Source organism: Panicum virgatum, chromosome 5N (assembly GCF_016808335.1).
Source record: "Panicum virgatum strain AP13 chromosome 5N, P.virgatum_v5, whole genome shotgun sequence".
Lineage (NCBI taxonomy): Eukaryota > Viridiplantae > Streptophyta > Magnoliopsida > Poales > Poaceae > Panicum > Panicum virgatum.
Window position 1 is genome coordinate 6,125,336 of NC_053149.1, and position 17,339 is coordinate 6,142,674.

The 17,339-nt window shown below is 47.7% G+C and overlaps 1 protein-coding gene and 1 long non-coding RNA gene across 3 annotated transcripts; both read left to right on the plus strand.

Moving 5' to 3' along the window:
* Nucleotides 1-56: 56 nt before the first annotated feature.
* LOC120675661 lies at nucleotides 57-5,737 on the plus strand. 2 transcript variants are annotated; one of them, XR_005675436.1, is made up of 8 exons: nucleotides 57-756; nucleotides 858-944; nucleotides 1,083-1,319; nucleotides 1,755-1,919; nucleotides 3,496-3,549; nucleotides 4,705-4,851; nucleotides 4,952-5,459; nucleotides 5,492-5,737. XR_005675436.1 is itself a non-coding variant. In XM_039956867.1 (7 exons), the coding sequence occupies exons 1-7, from the start codon at nucleotides 523-525 to the stop codon at nucleotides 5,327-5,329; spliced, it is 1,302 nt and encodes a 433-aa protein (XP_039812801.1). In that variant the 5' UTR covers nucleotides 57-522; the 3' UTR covers nucleotides 5,330-5,737. The 2 variants fall into 2 exon arrangements, 1 of the variants encoding a protein (XP_039812801.1); XM_039956867.1 differs by having other exon boundaries at nucleotides 4,952-5,737.
* Nucleotides 5,738-6,959: 1,222 nt separating this feature from the next.
* On the plus strand, nucleotides 6,960-7,509 carry LOC120672113. Its single transcript, XR_005673958.1, has 2 exons — nucleotides 6,960-7,018; nucleotides 7,300-7,509. It is a non-coding gene; the product is annotated as an uncharacterized LOC120672113 (long non-coding RNA).
* The last annotated feature ends 9,830 nt before the right edge of the window (nucleotides 7,510-17,339 follow it).

The window sequence follows — 17,339 nt, forward strand, 5'->3', positions numbered from 1 at the left end:
CGAGAGGAGGCCAGGGGGAATGTGGCGAGGGAGACAGCGGCAGGATATAAAAACGAAACAGATCCATGGAGCCGCAAAGCGGGGGTGGGGGCTGCTCCTCGGAAAAAGCGGGAGGCGAGCGAGCGAGCCCGAGCAGCAACAGGCAGCTCCCCCAGCGTTCGAATTCATCATCAATTCGGCATTGCCTCCTCTGCTCCCCCAGCCTACCAACCAACTCGCACGGAGAGCTTTGACCTCCGCTCCGAGAGCTCAGCCAGCCAGCAGCTCGCCTCCTCCGCGGCTCCGCCACGCCACGCGGCTGTATTTATAGCGCTCCTCCTCCGCCTCCTCTAGGGAGGGAGGAGAGAGGGCGAGAGGGGAAGAGGACAAGCAGGTCAATGTGCGTGCATACCGACAGCTCCGGAGGAGGAAGAAGGAGCTGAGTGAGTGATAGGATACAGACAACAAGGAGGACGACGACGTCGACGACGACACCTTCCCCTCGTGCTGCTACCAAACCAAGGAATAATCCGAGGTCGGTCCATGGCGTCTAGCAGCGGCAGGAAGGATCCCAGGGTCCCAATCATTGCCTCCCTTGTCCCCTTCCTGCTGCTCCTCCTCGTCTCGTGCTCCGCCGCCTTGGCCTCCGCGAAGAAGGACGGCGGTGGCAAGGAGGGATCACAGGCGCCCTTCCGTGCCGGGGATGAGCGGGCAGCGTACAGGAGGATCGTGTCCCGGATGGCCAGGATGGAGAAGGATTCCAACAAGACAATCCAGGCAATCTTTCTTGTTACCTCTTACCTGCCCCTTTGTCTCGGCGCTGGCGGCGTCGTCGTCTTCCTGGAGTAATCTTGGGTCTTGGCTCGTTGTGCATGCAGAGCCCCGACGGTGACATCATCCACTGCGTGCCGTCGCACCGGCAGCCGGCGTTCGACCACCCCAAGCTCAGAGGCCAGAAGCCCGAGGTGAACCATCTTCCCCCACCCACCTCATCAGCCTGCGCCCATTTCACATTGCCGTTTCTGTTCCTGCCGCCTGCAAGATGCGTTGCTCATCAGATGTCTAGCTGTAACGTGCACACGTCGTCGTCTTCGCGTTTGCAGGACGAGCCCGTGGTGAGGCCCGTGCCCAAGGGCGGCGGCGCCGCCGAGGAGGAGGAGGAGGCGCCGGTGCTCTTCCCGCAGGCGTGGAGCGACGGCGGCGAGCGGTGCCCCGAGGGGACGGTGCCGATACGGCGGACGACGGCGCGGGACGTGAAGCGGGCCCGCTCCGCCAGCCGGTTCGGGATGAAGCCCCGCGCCAGCAACGCCCGCCGCGACTCCACCAGCAGCGGCCATGAGGTCAGTCGTCGGCTCACTTTCACCTCACCTCGCCATGGCCGGCTCCACTCGTCTTAGCACTGCAAAACGCATCAGGACACATGCACTGTGCTCGAAAGAGCTGTGTCCCATCAGTACTGCTGCTGCGTTAAATCTGATTAGTTGGGGAGTTAACGCAGGTATTAGTACCACTAACTGCGTGATTTATTACCCGACCAGAATCGTGTCTCACGGCTAAGTTTGTCGTCCGTGTCCGTCCAAGCTCCTACTCCTAGTACCACACCACGCAGCTCTCAGCTAGCTGGTGCAGTAGCCGCACAGCACATTGATTGTGCTGGGCGCAGCGATAGCCATAGCAATTGCCATGGCAGTGTGGAGCTAGAGCAAGAGCAATGTCTACTACTTTAACAGCACTCTGATGGATGTCTACTGCTTGTATGGGGGCGGCGGCGGCAGCACGCGGTGGGGTACGTGACGGGGGACCAGTTCTACGGCGCCAAGGCGAGCCTGAACGTGTGGTCGGCCAAGGTGGCGTCGGCGGCGGAGTTCAGCCTCTCCCAGATCTGGGTCATCTCCGGCTCCTTCGGCAACGACCTCAACACCATCGAGGCCGGATGGCAGGTACGTTAATCACCAGCTCCTCTTCTACCCACCGTCACCAACGTCCATCTTCAAGTACAAATGCGCCCTACCCACACATCTGTGTACTAGCTCCTTGCATACCAGCATACACAGTGATGATCATGCCGTGTTTGTTCCTAGCATCTCTCTGCGTGTGCAAGAACATCGTTGGCGTATCAGGGACTCAAGTTTCTTGAGATGTATTTTTGGCTCTGAAAATGTTCAGAAGACATGCATGTCTTCAACTCATCAGGCAGTAGGCCAGTAGCTAGGGGTGTGGTTGAGGAAATTGAAGAGGAAATTAAGGAGCTGTGGAGCTGCTGCCATTGCCGCTACAGAAGTTGCTCCCCTCTAGACTGGTCACTGGCGCGTCCGGATTGTCTTTTCCAGGGAGAGGAAATTAAAGGCCTTGCTTGTTCCTGCAGTGCTTTCGCGTCAGTCCTGAAACCTGAAAAAGGCCATTCATGCGTCCAGTTAGTAATGGGAACCTGACTCGGGGTGTGTTTAGATCAAAAACCCCCCACAAAATCTAAATTTTCTATCACATCAAAATCACATTGAAACATTAAATATATCAAATGACCCATGTATGGAGTACTAAATGTAGGTAAATAAAAAAACTAATTACATAATTTTGATGTACGTTGCGAGACGAATTTTTTGAGCATAGTTAGGTCATGTTAGGACAATAATTACCACAAACAAATGAAAAATACTACAGTGTCCGATGTGACTTTTTCTCCCATCTTTTCTAGGATTTAAACACAGCCTCGCAGTAGTTCTTCAGGCTGCCCGGTTGGTGACACCAGTAAATGTGGGCTGGCTATCTTCGGCCAGGCAGATGTGAATGAACTTTGCAGGTCTCTCTTTGCTTGCATTGCATGCGTATAGTATCGCTGAGCAAAAGCATTTGAACTGAAAGACAGTGCACAGCAACTTTTTTTAGTATCGCTGAGCAAAAGCATTTGAACTGAAAGTCAGTGCACAGCAACTTTTTTTTTTTTTTTTGTAAACCTGAAACTTGAAACAACTCACTCCAAACCAGCAGCATGGCATTCAGGTGATAGCTCTTCTTGTGCTAGAATCGCAGAGCGATTTTTTGTAGGGTAAGTTTCAATGCTTTTTGGACATTAGTGGTCAAAGTTTTCAAAATTCCGCCGCATGTGTCGCAAGCATGCTGAAATCCATTTGAGATGTGAGGATCCTAGAGGAAGATATTGGCTTGTTTTACTGCAAACTTTCTAGAACAGCGTGGATAGATGACGATCGACTCCTCTAAATCTATTCCCCTGAGACTAATATTCACAAGCTCAGAATCTTCTGACTTCGAAGCATGCTTTGGATCTTTATGGAATGATAGCATATTTTGGATCTTTCCTCTAGCATGCATGCATGCATGCATGCATGTGGTTGTATGTTGACTTGTAGTATATTAATGGGAGGCAGAGCTGGTGCTCATTAATTAGATTCCATCACTGTGATCTCGATTGGAAATGAGTGCACATTGACCTGTAATTCTAGTGGTTGCATTGCATGAGTCGGTCAAACTGATTCTGTGCTTGCTTTGTTTACTCAGGTGAGCCCTGAGCTGTATGGAGATAGCAACCCAAGGTTCTTCACGTACTGGACGGTAAGTCGTTCCTGAAATCCATTCTGAATTCTAAACCAACATTGTGTTACCACTAGTCTAGCAACCCGTGCTCCTGCACGGGCTAATTAGAATTAATATAAGAATAAGGTCAATAATTATAATTATCTATCTCACGCCATTTTCATCTATTAAATATTCTAACACATACTTTAAAATATATATTTTTAAATATTCTAACATATATTCTAAAATATATATTTTCATTATTTAGTTACAATAGATTTTATTTTGTACACCTCCATATATATTCAATATATGTTCAGTTGAACTATTTGTTTGTGAATTGGTATTACTATCTCTTCCATCATACATGAATATATGGTGATATATATCATGAGTAATATTTTTATATAAATAATATATTAATAATCATAGAAATAGTAATTATAGAATTTTATATTACTGTATTTTAATATATTTTTATAATTATATAATTTAGATTCAGATTTATGAGAATTTAACTTGTAATAATAATGACATAATTGGATAATTTATACGCAAATTTATGGGGGTATTTGTATTATTTTTATAATGGCATAGGTGAGTAATTTACACAAAATTAGGGGGTTACTTTAGATTTTTTATAATGGTGGAGGTGGATAATTTAGATAGATATTTAGGGGGTTACTTTAGTCTATTTTTATAATGGCAGAGGTGGGTAATTTAGGAAAGATAATAGATCCGATGATTATTATAATTAGAGTTGTTGGATTGATGGCTGGATGTTTTTTATTTTTGTGAGAATTTATATGATATTTCTATTTTACAGAGTGTCCACCTAGAATCCTAGGTGGCTTCACGTGAAGGCTCCAAAGGAGCCTCCAATTAGTAATAGTAAGATGCAAAGCAACTATGCAAAACATTGTGTAACACCAAAAAATTAAATGCAGTTTTTTTTAAAAAAAAAAGACAATGCCATGTAGCTTTGAAAACTAACTTGCAAAAGAGTTCGGTACTATGTAACATTTTCAGCTGAAGAAATGATAGCAGCTGGCTCGCATTGTTCCTTTTACTGAACTGATGTAAACGTTAGTTTCAGACCTCAGCAGTTTAATTATAAGCTTCACAGAGTGTATGTAACTAGTCCTAGAGTATACTGACCACCGTTGTAACTGTTGCAACGTTGCCTGGCAGACCGATGCGTACCAGGAGACTGGGTGCTACAACCTGCACTGCTCCGGCTTCGTCCAGACCAACAACCGGATCGCCATCGGAGCCGCCATCTCGCCGACCTCCGTCTACAACGGCCGCCAGTTCGACATCAGCCTGCTCATATGGAAGGTATATAGATCTATCTATATATACAAATGTTCACCTCTAGTTCAAATTCAAATTCAAAGTTGAAAACACATTGAACTCACATGCCCACACATGCACGCAGGACCCACACCGCGGCAACTGGTGGCTGCAGCTGGGGTCGGGCCCGCTGGTGGGGTACTGGCCGTCGTTCCTGTTCACGCACCTGAGCGGGCACGCCAACATGGTGCAGTTCGGCGGCGAGGTGGTGAACTCGCGCCCGTCGGGGTCGCACACGCCCACCCAGATGGGCAGCGGCCACTTCCCGCGGGAGGGCTTCAACCGCGCCGCCTACTTCCGCAACGTCCAGGTCGTCGACGGCGACAACAGCCTCGTCCCCGCCGCCGCGCTCCGGCTCGTCGCCGACCACCCCGGCTGCTACGACATCCGCGGCGGGTACAACCGCGCCTGGGGGAACTACTTCTACTACGGCGGGCCCGGCAGGAACGTCCACTGCCCGTAGTAGCTAGCTAGCTAGCTCCATGAAGATCGAGCAAATTAAAGCGTGCAGATACTACTACATAGAAGATACAGAGGAGGAAGAAGGGGTCGCCGTCGATGCCGCCGGAGTTCGACCACCGCCGGTCAACCAGATGTTACTACTGTAGCATCGGTGCTAGCTAGCAAGTTGATTAATTATTACTGCTGATAGTTTTGAGCCCAGCTACGTGCGGGCGACTAGTAGGGCCAAAAGGTTTCCTAGTAGTGTTGACGAATGCGAGGCTTCGTTGGTTTCATCTGATTTTCTTTTTTTGTTTTCTTGAGTAATGTATACATGCGGAATCCGCAGAGAGTGTTTTGATCTCCATATGTACAGCACGGCCCTTATCCCTATGTCCATTTTATAGTGTGTTTCGGTGGTGTGCCCTAATTGGTCCTTATTAATTGCGTTCACTAGGTCTTTTGGAAATTACTTGTGATCGTGGACCGTGGTGCTGCTGAATAACTGAACAATTACCAGCAAAAATAAGTTAGTGGATCGCATTCATTTGTCTTCCATTGTTTTCACCATGATGATCGAACCTGCGTTGCCGTGTATAATAATATAAGTATTAAAAAAATGTTTAATCCTGCACCGTGGGCCGACCAGAAAATTGGGCCACGAAAGAGGCCAGCCGGCCCAATATGGCGGGTAAACGCGACCCTCGACTTCGTCCCAGCGCTTAGTACCACACGGCTCACCGAAGCTGGCAATGACCAGCCTAAGTACTCGCTCCTCCGCGCCGGCGTCAGCCAGGGACGGTCGCTCGTGCCTGTTACTCCAGCTTGAGGAGGGCTAAAGAGAGTGTAGGAGGTGGAATTCTGCTCGAGCCCATGTCAGATCCAGCCCGCCGAAAAGCAAGTTGTGGGTGCCCAGCCCCGCGGCCGCGAAAGGAACCCAGCGCTGGGTGTCAGAATCCCTTGGCCGGGGGCGGCCAAGTAGAAAGAGGGGCCCGTTAAGAATGGGCGCGCTCTGTGTTGGGCCTGTGTCCTGCGCCAGAGGTGGGGCGGGCCTTGGGCCGCGAAAGAGGCGCCAGAGAGAGGGCGCCAACAGAAAAAGTTGGCGCGCGCGTGGGGCGAGTTTGGGTTTGCTGATTTAGGGGGTTGGTTTGGCCCGGGAGGCCGGCACACAGGTGCCGCCGGGCAAAAAAAAAGGGCTTTGGGTGTCGCGCCCCAAGCCGAAGCCCGTTCCACGCCGTCAGGGTTTCCACGCAGTTGGGCGGCAAGTTTGCCGAACGATAGCGTTCGTGCACAGGTCGTTGTCGCCGGGCTGTGTGCACCACACGCGCAGCCCACTTCGTGGTGCATGGGCTCGCAGACTATCCACTTCTACCCACTCTTTTGTCCCTCTGTTTTTTTAAAAAAAAATCGCTGCATTAACTTGTCCATACATCACTGGGAGGCCGGCACACAGGTGCCGCCGGGCAAAAAAAAAAGGGCTTGGGTGTCGCGCCCCAAGCCGAAGCCCGTTCCACGCCGTCAGGGTTTCCACGCAGTTGGGCGGCAAGTTTGCCGAACGATAGCGTTCGTGCACAGGTCGTTGTCGCCGGGCTGTGTGCACCACACGCGCAGCCCACTTCGTGGTGCATGGGCTCGCAGACTTCGTGGTGCATGGGCGAGTTTGGGTTTGCTGATTTAGGGGGTTGGTTTGGCCCGGGAGGCCGGCACACAGGTGCCGCCGGGCAAAAAAAAAGGGCTTTGGGTGTCGCGCCCCAAGCCGAAGCCCGTTCCACGCCGTCAGGGTTTCCACGCAGTTGGGCGGCAAGTTTGCCGAACGATAGCGTTCGTGCACAGGTCGTTGTCGCCGGGCTGTGTGCACCACACGCGCAGCCCACTTCGTGGTGCATGGGCTCGCAGACTATCCACTTCTACCCACTCTTTTGTCCCTCTGTTTTTTTAAAAAAAAATCGCTGCATTAACTTGTCCATACATCACTGGGAGGCCGGCACACAGGTGCCGCCGGGCAAAAAAAAAAGGGCTTGGGTGTCGCGCCCCAAGCCGAAGCCCGTTCCACGCCGTCAGGGTTTCCACGCAGTTGGGCGGCAAGTTTGCCGAACGATAGCGTTCGTGCACAGGTCGTTGTCGCCGGGCTGTGTGCACCACACGCGCAGCCCACTTCGTGGTGCATGGGCTCGCAGACTATCCACTTCTACCCACTCTTTTGTCCCTCTGTTTTTTTTTAAAAAAATCACTGCATTAACTTGTCCACACATCACTGGTACGTTCGTGCGGGTGGTGAAGGAAGCCATGGCAGGCAGAGAGGCTGAGGGGCGGTGGTGGACGCCGACCACTTGAGGAGGATTGGGGCACTGGGGAGGGGGATGGCAAGGGCCTCCGTACATACCCATCTTCGTTCGGTTTCTTCCCCAACCAGTTCCCACCCCACCCTCCGCCGCCACCGTAGCAGTTCGGCCACGTCGATCACCAGCAGTTTGGGCCTCACCATAGGGCTCAGTTCTCCGGAGGCCGGGGGCCGCCACAGCACTTCAACCAGCCCAAACAGAGGCAACATGGTGGGGAGAAGCCATAGGGCTCAGTTCTCCGGAGGCCGGGGAAGGCCGCCACAGCACTTCAACCAGCCCAAGCAGAGGCAGCATGGTGGGGAGAATGCTCAGCCAGCGAAGATGGATCAAAGGCAGCGGGTGGAGAAGAAGCATGTAGAAGCTGCGCCTAAAGACCAGGTTGCTACTGCTGAGAAATTTCCACAGATAGTCTGCTTCAATTGTGGTGAGTCAGGCCATTATAGCTCAGGTTGTAACAAGCCAAGGATTTGCTTTATCTGCCTTGAGAAGGATCATGTGTCGGACAACTGTCCAGAGTGGAAGAAACCATTACAGGCAGCTCAGTTCCTTGGTAGTGCGAATACTGGGCTGGGTTTTCACCATGTGGATGTCGAGCCTAGAGTTGGGAGATTCAGACACTGGAAAGGGTATGATAACTATAGGGTGTTTGTCATAGAGGAAGGTGATGTAGGAGAGGAGGGTATTGTTGAGGGTCTGAGAGAACAAGTGGACAAAGACTGGCCCTAGCAGCCTATCAAGCTTGAGGAGTACTGTTACCTGGTGAAATTCCCACCACACAAAAGAGTTGATAGTAACATTACTGATGTGACCTACTTCTACCTGAAAGGTGGTGTGATGGCTTCCTTGAAAGTGTGGAATGGAGATATGGTAGAAATAGACAAGCCGACTGAGGTGTGAGTCCAAATAAGAGGTATTCCCCATAAATGGTGTGACTGGATTACTATCAGAGAGATTGCATCATGCTTAGGCAAGTTGGCTGAGGTTGATTGGCAGTCACTATTTACCTGTTCTTTCAGCATGATAAGAGTGAAGTTGAAGTGCAAAAACCCCAAGAAAATTCTAAGTCAGAGAGTGATGGAAATGGGGGATAAGCTCTACCTAATTAACTTCTTGGCTGAAGGGGTTGAGCAGGAACAAAGTGTGGGAAAATGTGAGGATGGTGATAAGGATGAGGATCCAAATGGTAAAGGGGATGAGGGTTTGGAAGAAGATGGCTTGCCTGGTGAGGATCTGGATGATGGTGGGAGTGGTGGAACACCCCACAACCAGCAAACTGCAAATGAAGGAGACAAGAAACAACCCTCTGACTATGGTGGAGGCTCAAGTGGATCCAAATCTGGTACAAAGAATGTGGGTAGATTATCTAGTATGCTACTTCAGAATGTGAAGTTGGGCTTCTATGATTCTAATATGCATGAATGCTATGACCTACTGAGTGCAATGGAGCTGGAGGATTGTGAGGGGGAGGACACTGAGGATGCTTCCCTTGAGATTACTGATCAGGAAGAAATGTTGCCTTTGCCTACTGACTGGGTATATACCTTGGACCATGGAACAGATTCTGAGTCTGCAAACAAAGTTCAGGAGCACCAGGGCGATGAACAAGAAGAGACAGAAAGATGCCAGGAAGGAGAGATATTGCTGGGGGATGAGCAAGGGAAGACCACCAGAGGGAGAGAAAAAACCAGCTTCTTGGGGCTCTGTGCAGGCAGTCAGTAAAAGTTAGTGAAACCTGAACAACAACAAGCTAATGCTGAGTAGAGCTCAGGAGATTAAAAGGAAGCTGAGCCCTGAACCAAGTAAAGGTAAAAAACATTCTGCTCCTCAAATCCTGGCTAGGGAAGACTTTATTTCTGTTGCTAAAGTAGTTAATATCTCTATTTTAGAAGGCAGCCTTGAGGATAATTCCAACTTTAGTTGTTTGGAATGTAGAGAATCGCATAGATATCAGTCCTTTGAAGTGGATTGCCCTAATTGCAAGAAACCTGAAGATAGGGTGATCCTACCTGAGACTGCTGAGGCTGATCAGTCTCTCAGGAGTGTGGGAGGCCTTCCACACCCCAGTACTATTGATATTAGGATAGAGTCTGAAACTGCTGAGGCTTCAGCTGTTAGTGAAATAGAGGAAGTAGTAGTAGGTAGAAGAGGTTATAAAAAATGTGTCAAATGAAAGGCCTACTCTGGAACATTCGTGGCCTGGGCAAACTAGGTAGGATTCCTGCTTTAGTTAGTAGAATTAGAGATTATCATGCTGATTTTGTTGGTATATCAGAGACTAAGAAGGATTTCTTTAGTCCTGGCTTACTTAGATCTTTTACTGGTAATGTACCTTTTGATTGGTGTTTTGTACCAGCCAGAGAAACTGCTGGTGGTATTCTAGTGGGTGCTAATTCTGACATTTTCAAGTTAACAGTCTGTGAGATTCTTAGGTTCTCTGTTAGTGTCATGCTTTCAGATATTAAAATAGGGTTTAGTTGGAAACTAGTAGTAGTTTACGGCTCTCCCTATGAGGAAGGAAAGCAAGCCTTCTTAGGTGAGCTCCATAGTGTCATGAATAAATGGAGTGGCCCTACTCTTATTGGAGGTGATTTTAATCTAGTCCATTTTAGTAGCGACAAAAGCAATGGGGTCATCAACCATAAATGGGCTGATGCCTTTAATGAGTGGGTGAGTAGATGGGCCTTGCTAGAGCTAAATGCTCAGAATATGAAGTTCACCTGGACCAATAACCAGGCTAACCAAATAATGGCCAAAATAGATAGAGTCTTTGTTTCTACCAGCTGGGAGAACGCCTTCCCACTAGTGAGAGTCAAGGCCCATGATAGGTTACCTAGTGATCACAATCCTTTAGTCCTTGACTCAGGTGATAATATGTCTTTTGGCAAAAAAACACTTCCGTTTTGAGAAATGGTGGCTAGAGAAGGACTCCTTTCGCGAGCTAGTTAAGAAAATTTGGAGTACCCCCTGTGAGGAGAGAAACAGTTTAGATATTTGGCAGTTTAGGATTAGACTGTTTAGGAAAATGGTGAGAGGTTGGGCTGCAAATGAAGTGGCAGCTATGAATAGGGAAAAGGTGGAACTAGCTCTAGAATATAACTTTTTAGACAGTGAGGCTGAGCTGAGAGTTCTTTCAGATGATGAACACAAAAGGCTGGACCATATTTCGAAGGAACTAGATAAAATCTGGAGACTGGAGGAAATTAAAGCCAGGCAAAGATCAAGAGATAGGAATATCTTAGAGGGAGATAGGAATACTGCCTACTTCCAAGCAATAGCAAATTTCAGGAGTAGGAAAAAAAGGGTAGATGGCCTCATGGGGCCTGAGGGGCTGGTCCAGGATTAGGCTGGGATGATGAAAATAGCCTTAGATTTCTACAAAGATTTGTTTGCTAGGGAGGATAGAGGAAACTTCTGCCTAGATAATAACTTCTGGAACTTAGAGGATCTGGTTTCTGATGTAGAAAACAGTGAACTGACTGCTCCTTTCACTAAAGAGGAAATTAAAGAAGCTGTTTTCAGTTGTTATGCTGAGGGAGCCCCGGGCCCTGATGGCATCTCTTTCCTATTTTATCAGAAGTTTTGGGCCCTGATTAAAGATGACTTAGTCAATATGTTTAAGGACCTGCAGTGTAGCAACCTGAAACTCCATAGACTTAATTTTGCTATGTTAACCCTGATTCCCAAAGTAGATAATGCTAGTGTAGCGAAAATGGCCTCTCATGCCATATTTCAATATAATGGTTTGGTGATTGATATAGACAACACAACACTTGGACTAATATGATTGTTAAGATGACCATTCTCAGGCTTTTAGGTTCAAGTGATGACAAAGAGAAGATATGCGTAGCTAGGCCCGAAGAAGCGGCAGGAGTTTTACAGGCACCGGTTAAACCGGCGATCAAGGCAAAGTGAACGTCGATGTAGTTGTCCAGAGAGTTGGTTTTCGGGAACTCTGGGGCAGTTACATGCACCGGTTAAACCGGCGATGAAGATACATTCACCGGTTGATTACGTCGGTTGATTAAGGTAGCCATTGAAGTATAACGGCTAGTTGGAAAAAGGTGCTCACCGGTTAAACCGGTGATGACACAAAGTGGATCATCGGTTTAACCGGTGATAACGCTTTTTGTCAGCCACTTTTCCAACGGCTCTTTTGGGGTGTGTGGGCTATATATACCCCCAAGGCTAGTTGCTACATATGGTTGGACGCCAGAAAAGTTGAAGAAAGTGTTGCCCAAGCAAACTAACATCTCCAAAAATCCTAGCAAAGCTTAGTGTCATATCTAGCTTGTGAGAAGCTTTGAGAGAGTGCTTTGTGCACTTGTATAGGGATTAGTTCTTGCGAGAGCTCCCTTGAGCAAAGTCTTGCTGTGGCAAGCAACCGTGTACTCGTCGTGTGACCCTCCGACTTGGTGTGGAGCGGCAACGACACTTTGTGCGGGGAAGGAGACCCCTCTTGGTGAGAAGCTCCAATAGTGAAGACGGTGCCGTTGGTGACGCTTTGAGAGAGACGGTGGTGGTGGCCTTGTCTTGGTGACTTGGCGCCACTTAGCCTTTGCTTGCCGAAAGCCTTGGCGGCGAATGCAAGATGGTGATCAAGCGAAGAGACTTGGCATCACACTTGTTCTTGTTGGACAAGTGGCCGTGGATGTAGGGAGGGACTTGGTGTCCTAACCGAACCACGTTAAATCGTGTGTCTTGGTGTCTTCACGGGAGTTTGCATATTCTCTCTCTTACCTCTTTACTTACCGTATTACATTTCTGCATTTACTCTATCTTGCGTGCCTTTACTTTCCTAGTTAGTTTGATTAGGATTGGCTATAGGTTGCAAGTCTTTTAGGGGTAAGTAGAGAGTAGCATAGATAAACCTTAGTCATAACTAGTATGTGTAGGACGTGTTAGGTTTATCTCATGCAAATAGATTGAGCCCTAGGATAGAAAACGATTAGCGACCCTATTCACCCCCTCCTCCTCTAGGGTCGGACACCCCGGTGATCCTTACAGCTAGTAACATGACCTATTAGTGTGACTAATTGTAGTTTCAAAACCTTCTCTAAAGTTCTTACCTTAAGGCTAGGCAAAGTGTGCACTAGGTTGGTGGCCTCCAACCAGAGTGCTTTTATTAAGGGGAGATACATTTTAGAGAGTGTGGCAGTGGCACATGAGGTGGTTCATAGTGTTCACTCTTCCCAGCAGGTAGGTGTGGTGCTAAAGCTGGATTATGAGAAGGCCTATGACTGGGTGAGCTGGGATTTCCTTTTTGAGATTCTGAGAACTTGGAACTTTAGCCCAACTTGGATCGGTTGGATGAAGCTATTAGTTAAGAAAGGCTTGGTTGGAGTTAATTTAAACAGAGAGGAGAGCTCCTTCTTCAACCCTGGCAAAGGTCTAGTAGATGTCCTAACCAGAATGTTAACAAAAGCTGCTAATAAAGGTCTAGTCAAAGGGGTCCTGACTGACTTTACCCCGAATGGTATAATGTCGCTCCAGTATGCTGATGATACCCTGATTTTTTCCAGCAATGATATGGAACACCTTAGGTACCTGAAGTGTTGTCTAGGTTTATTTGAGCAAATCTCTGGGATGAGGATTAACTTTCATAAGAGTGAGCTGGTAGTGTTGAATCTAGAAGATGAGGAGGCCCATACTATTTCCCATCTATTTGGCTGCCCTTTGGGATCTTTACCCATGAGGTACCTAGGGGTCCCTCTACATTTCAACAAACTAACAAGAGAGGATGTCCAACCTCTGGTAGACAAAATCCTTAAGAAATTAGCCAGTTGGAGGGGGAGACTGCTGTCCTCTGCTGCTAGAGTAACTTTAATAAAAACCTATCTAGCTAGCATTCCTGTCTACTTGCTGTCCTTTATTAAGTTCCCAAAGTGTGCCTTACATTTGTTGAATACCCACATGGCAAACTGTCTATGGGATGGCACCAATGATAAACATAAGTACCACCTGGTGAACTGGGAGACAGTTTCTATGTGCAAAGAGTTTGGAGGTTTGGGGATCCCCAATCTATGGGATCTCAATATTTGTTTACTTAGTTCTTGGCTGAAAAGGTATCAAGTAGACGATGACAAGCTCTGGAAAAATCTAATAGATTACAAGTACCGCACCAAAGAACCTAACATCTTCCATTCTAATACCCAGGGGGCCTCTAATTTTTTCAAAAGGTGTGTTGTGGGCAGCTAATGCTGCCAAGGTAGGTTTTCATTGGAAAATAGGTAATGGCTAGAGGGTTAGATTCTGGGAGGACAATTGGCTGGGCACCTCTAGTTTAGCAATTCAGTTTTGGCGGCTCTATGAGATCGTCAATGAAAAAACTGGAACTGTGTGTGATTTGTGGGATGGCACTAATCTGAAATGTACCTTTAGACGCCTTTTGATGAAGATGCCTACTCTTTTGATGAAGATGCCTTAATCTGGCAATTCTCTACTAATGGGGTCTACAACTCTCAATCTTTGTATAAGATTATTAATTTCAGAGGGGTCATCCCAATTCATGTGTCAGCTGTTTGGTCCCCGAATATACTTCCTAGGATCCACTTCTTCCTTTGGCTTCTGTCTAAAAACAAAGTCCTGACCAGGGATAATCTGAGTATTAGGAGGGAAGTAGAAGATGCTACTTGCCTTTTCTGTTCTGAAAATGAAACTGTTTGCCATCTCTTTTTTGATTGTGTAGTGGCTAAACAGTTATGGTCGTATATCTTTGAGTGTTTTGGCTTTAATGTAGGTATGAATTTTGAGTCTATTGGTAGTATGTGGCTTGGTAAGAAAAAGTTTACTGTTCACAATATCCTGACCTCGGTTGCCCTTTGGGGTTTATGGTAACTAAGAAATGAGCTTTGTTTTCAGAGTTTGCCCTGGAGGGATGTCAGAGTTCTAGTGACAAGAGTGGCTGTCCTGGCATAGAATTGGTCAATCCTGTGCCCGGAGACAAGCAAGCCTGTGCTATCTGGCTACATAGAGAAGCTGAAAATATTTGCAATGATGTCTCGGCGACTTACTGGATGAAGCAAGGTATGCCGCAAGCTTGGGTGGAGTTCTGGCGCCAACATAACTGGAGTTGGGACACGGCGGAGAGGACCTCGGGGTTGAGAAAGTTCATCAACAGGAAAGGTTTTCTGACTACTCCTGCCCCGGACTCCGCGTGGGTGCGTCATGAGTGAAGCTCCCTTTTGTTTCACCTAGCTGTTATCCTTTCTGAATGTTGTGCTCCTTTGTAAAACCTTGTGGTAACTGTCTGGGTTTGCTGGCTGCGTCCAGTGTGTTAAGTGGGTTGATGGACTCGCCCTCTGAAAATGCTGTAATGGATGTTTCTGTCTTCGTTAAGTAAGACGGGGGGCTTTGGCCTCTGGAACTCTAAAAAAAACACATCACTGGTACGCAGATCTAGCATGTAAATGTAGAGAAAACTTTATTTTCTCTTCGTCTACCTTCTTCCTCTCTTTTTCTTCATTCTCTTTTACATTGGATATGAGAATAATAGAAAACTAAATCTTATAAATTTGTTCTAGATTATTATAGTTTTTACCTTGCCAAAAGAATATACTGCTTTTTAATGTGTAGCAATAGAGTATTTTTTCTATAGTTTCGGAAGTAAAGCTATCGTCCGTTTCAAAAATGAAAAAAACGAAAGTGGTTCTACAAAACACGCTTGTTTATCAAGGTCCTAGCACTAGCACTAATCATTCATCAATCCACAGATGGTTATCCAGAATAGCTAAGTTCGGCTGCTAGTCTGTGCAGCCATTTTGCTGCTTTTTCTCCACTGTTCACAACTCGCAAGCACGGCGTGACCACGAGGCGATCGAGATGATCGGCTCTGTACGTAGCCGCTCTAGGAGTAGTCATCTGGGGCCGGGACCGGGGATGCACTGTGCGTCAGACGGAGACTCGTTTCTGGTTGCGCACGTACGCGTGAGGCGAGTTCAACGTTGGGGGCGAGCGATCAACCGTGACGGCGCTGCTTGCACTGTCCTTGCTCCTGCATTACTCGACAGGAGCAGAGCTATCAGGAGAAGAAGGAAAGAGCTCGCGACAAACCGACGCAATGTGCCCGTCACTGGCATGTTCCCTCGCCCTTTCGGTGTGGCCGGGCCCGTGGATTTTGACGCACGACGCAGCCACGCAGGCCTTTTCTCTGAATACCTGATGATGAAATGGTGAATGGAACACTAGAACTGAATTTGTAGGCCTATTATTCTTCAACGCGCAGCTGCAATTGTAGAGGACAAAGTAGCTCTTCAGGCCTCCTCCAGTGTTTGCAGCCAGCACCAGCGATGTCGCTGTGCGGCACAGCAGCAGCAACCTCGGGTTGTGTGCATGAACCGTAGATGCACGGGCACAAATCCCTCTGAAAATTAAAGTATTTGTGTGGTTAGTGAAGTCTAATTCTATTCTCACTAAGGACAACTTGTCCAAAAGAGGGTGGCAGGGAGATCAAACTTGCTCCTTTTGCAGTACTCCAGAAAAATACTGAGCATCTTTTCTTTGGCTGTGCAATGGCCAGATACTGTTGGAGTCTAGTTTCTATTGTAATTGGAGCCGACTGTAGACCATCATCCTTCTCACAATTTTGGGTGTGGGCTGCTAAATACATGCCTCATCATAAAAAGATTTTCATGGTCGGTCTGGCATCCATTTGTTGGGCTTTATGGAGAACAAGAAACTCTATTTGTTTTGAAGATAAGAAATGTCAATCTCCTACTGAGATCATCTGCTTGGCATCATCTTTTCTCTCTTATTGGGCAGGTTTGCAAAAACCCCAAGGCAAGTTGGAGCTGATGATGGGTGCTGAAGCTATGAAGAACACTGCTTTATCCTTCCACCCACAGGAAGCTCCCCCTGAAGATGCAGGCTTGGTGCTTCTTCGGTAGACGTGAGCTGGCTTCCCTCTTTCTGCAGGAGATAGTTTTAGTGCTTTTTGCCCTCTGCATCCCCGGCTGGTGGTAGTCTTTTTGGCTCAGTTTTTGGTCTTGTTTCGGTTAGGGTGGCTGTGTCCCCCGTTCTGTAGACTCTAGCTCCTCGGCCTCTTGGTTGGGCCAGCAAACTGCTGGTTACTCCGTTACTTTTTCTTTGCAGAATCTCTAAACTAGTACCTTTGTAGTTTCGTCACTTCTTGAAGTAATGAAGTTCGGGCGCGACCCTTGGTGGAAAAGAGAGGGCTGCAACTACAGCGCTAGCGCTATCGACAGGGATTATGCACTATTCAATTAAAAAACTGCTTTAGCTAGCGACAACGTTGGCCATTGGAGGAGACCTAGTGGAGCTCGCTCTCAGCCAGCAGACCCGGGTTCGAGTCCTGCCTTCTTCTAAGTGTAATGTGGGGAGGCAGTCTGCCTCTTCTGTCTCGTTTTTTTAGAAGATCAGGGGCATCCTCTTCTACATCGTGCGACCTATCTGTCCTCTCATGGCGACCTCACCACCACTCGAACGATCGAGCCGTCGATCCCACCATCACACGGCTGGGATCGTCCCCGGCAGTGATGGCAGATAGATGTGTTATGATTACGGACAGTTCATACTCCCTCCGTGTTGGTAAAAGAAGTCGTTTTGAGTTTGTCTGAAGTCAATTATTTTAAATTTTGACTATAAATAATTTTTTTTGGGTTGAGTTTTAAAATATGAAAGCAAAGTAAATAGATTCATCTTGAAATGTAGTTTCATAGAAGTATATAATGACTA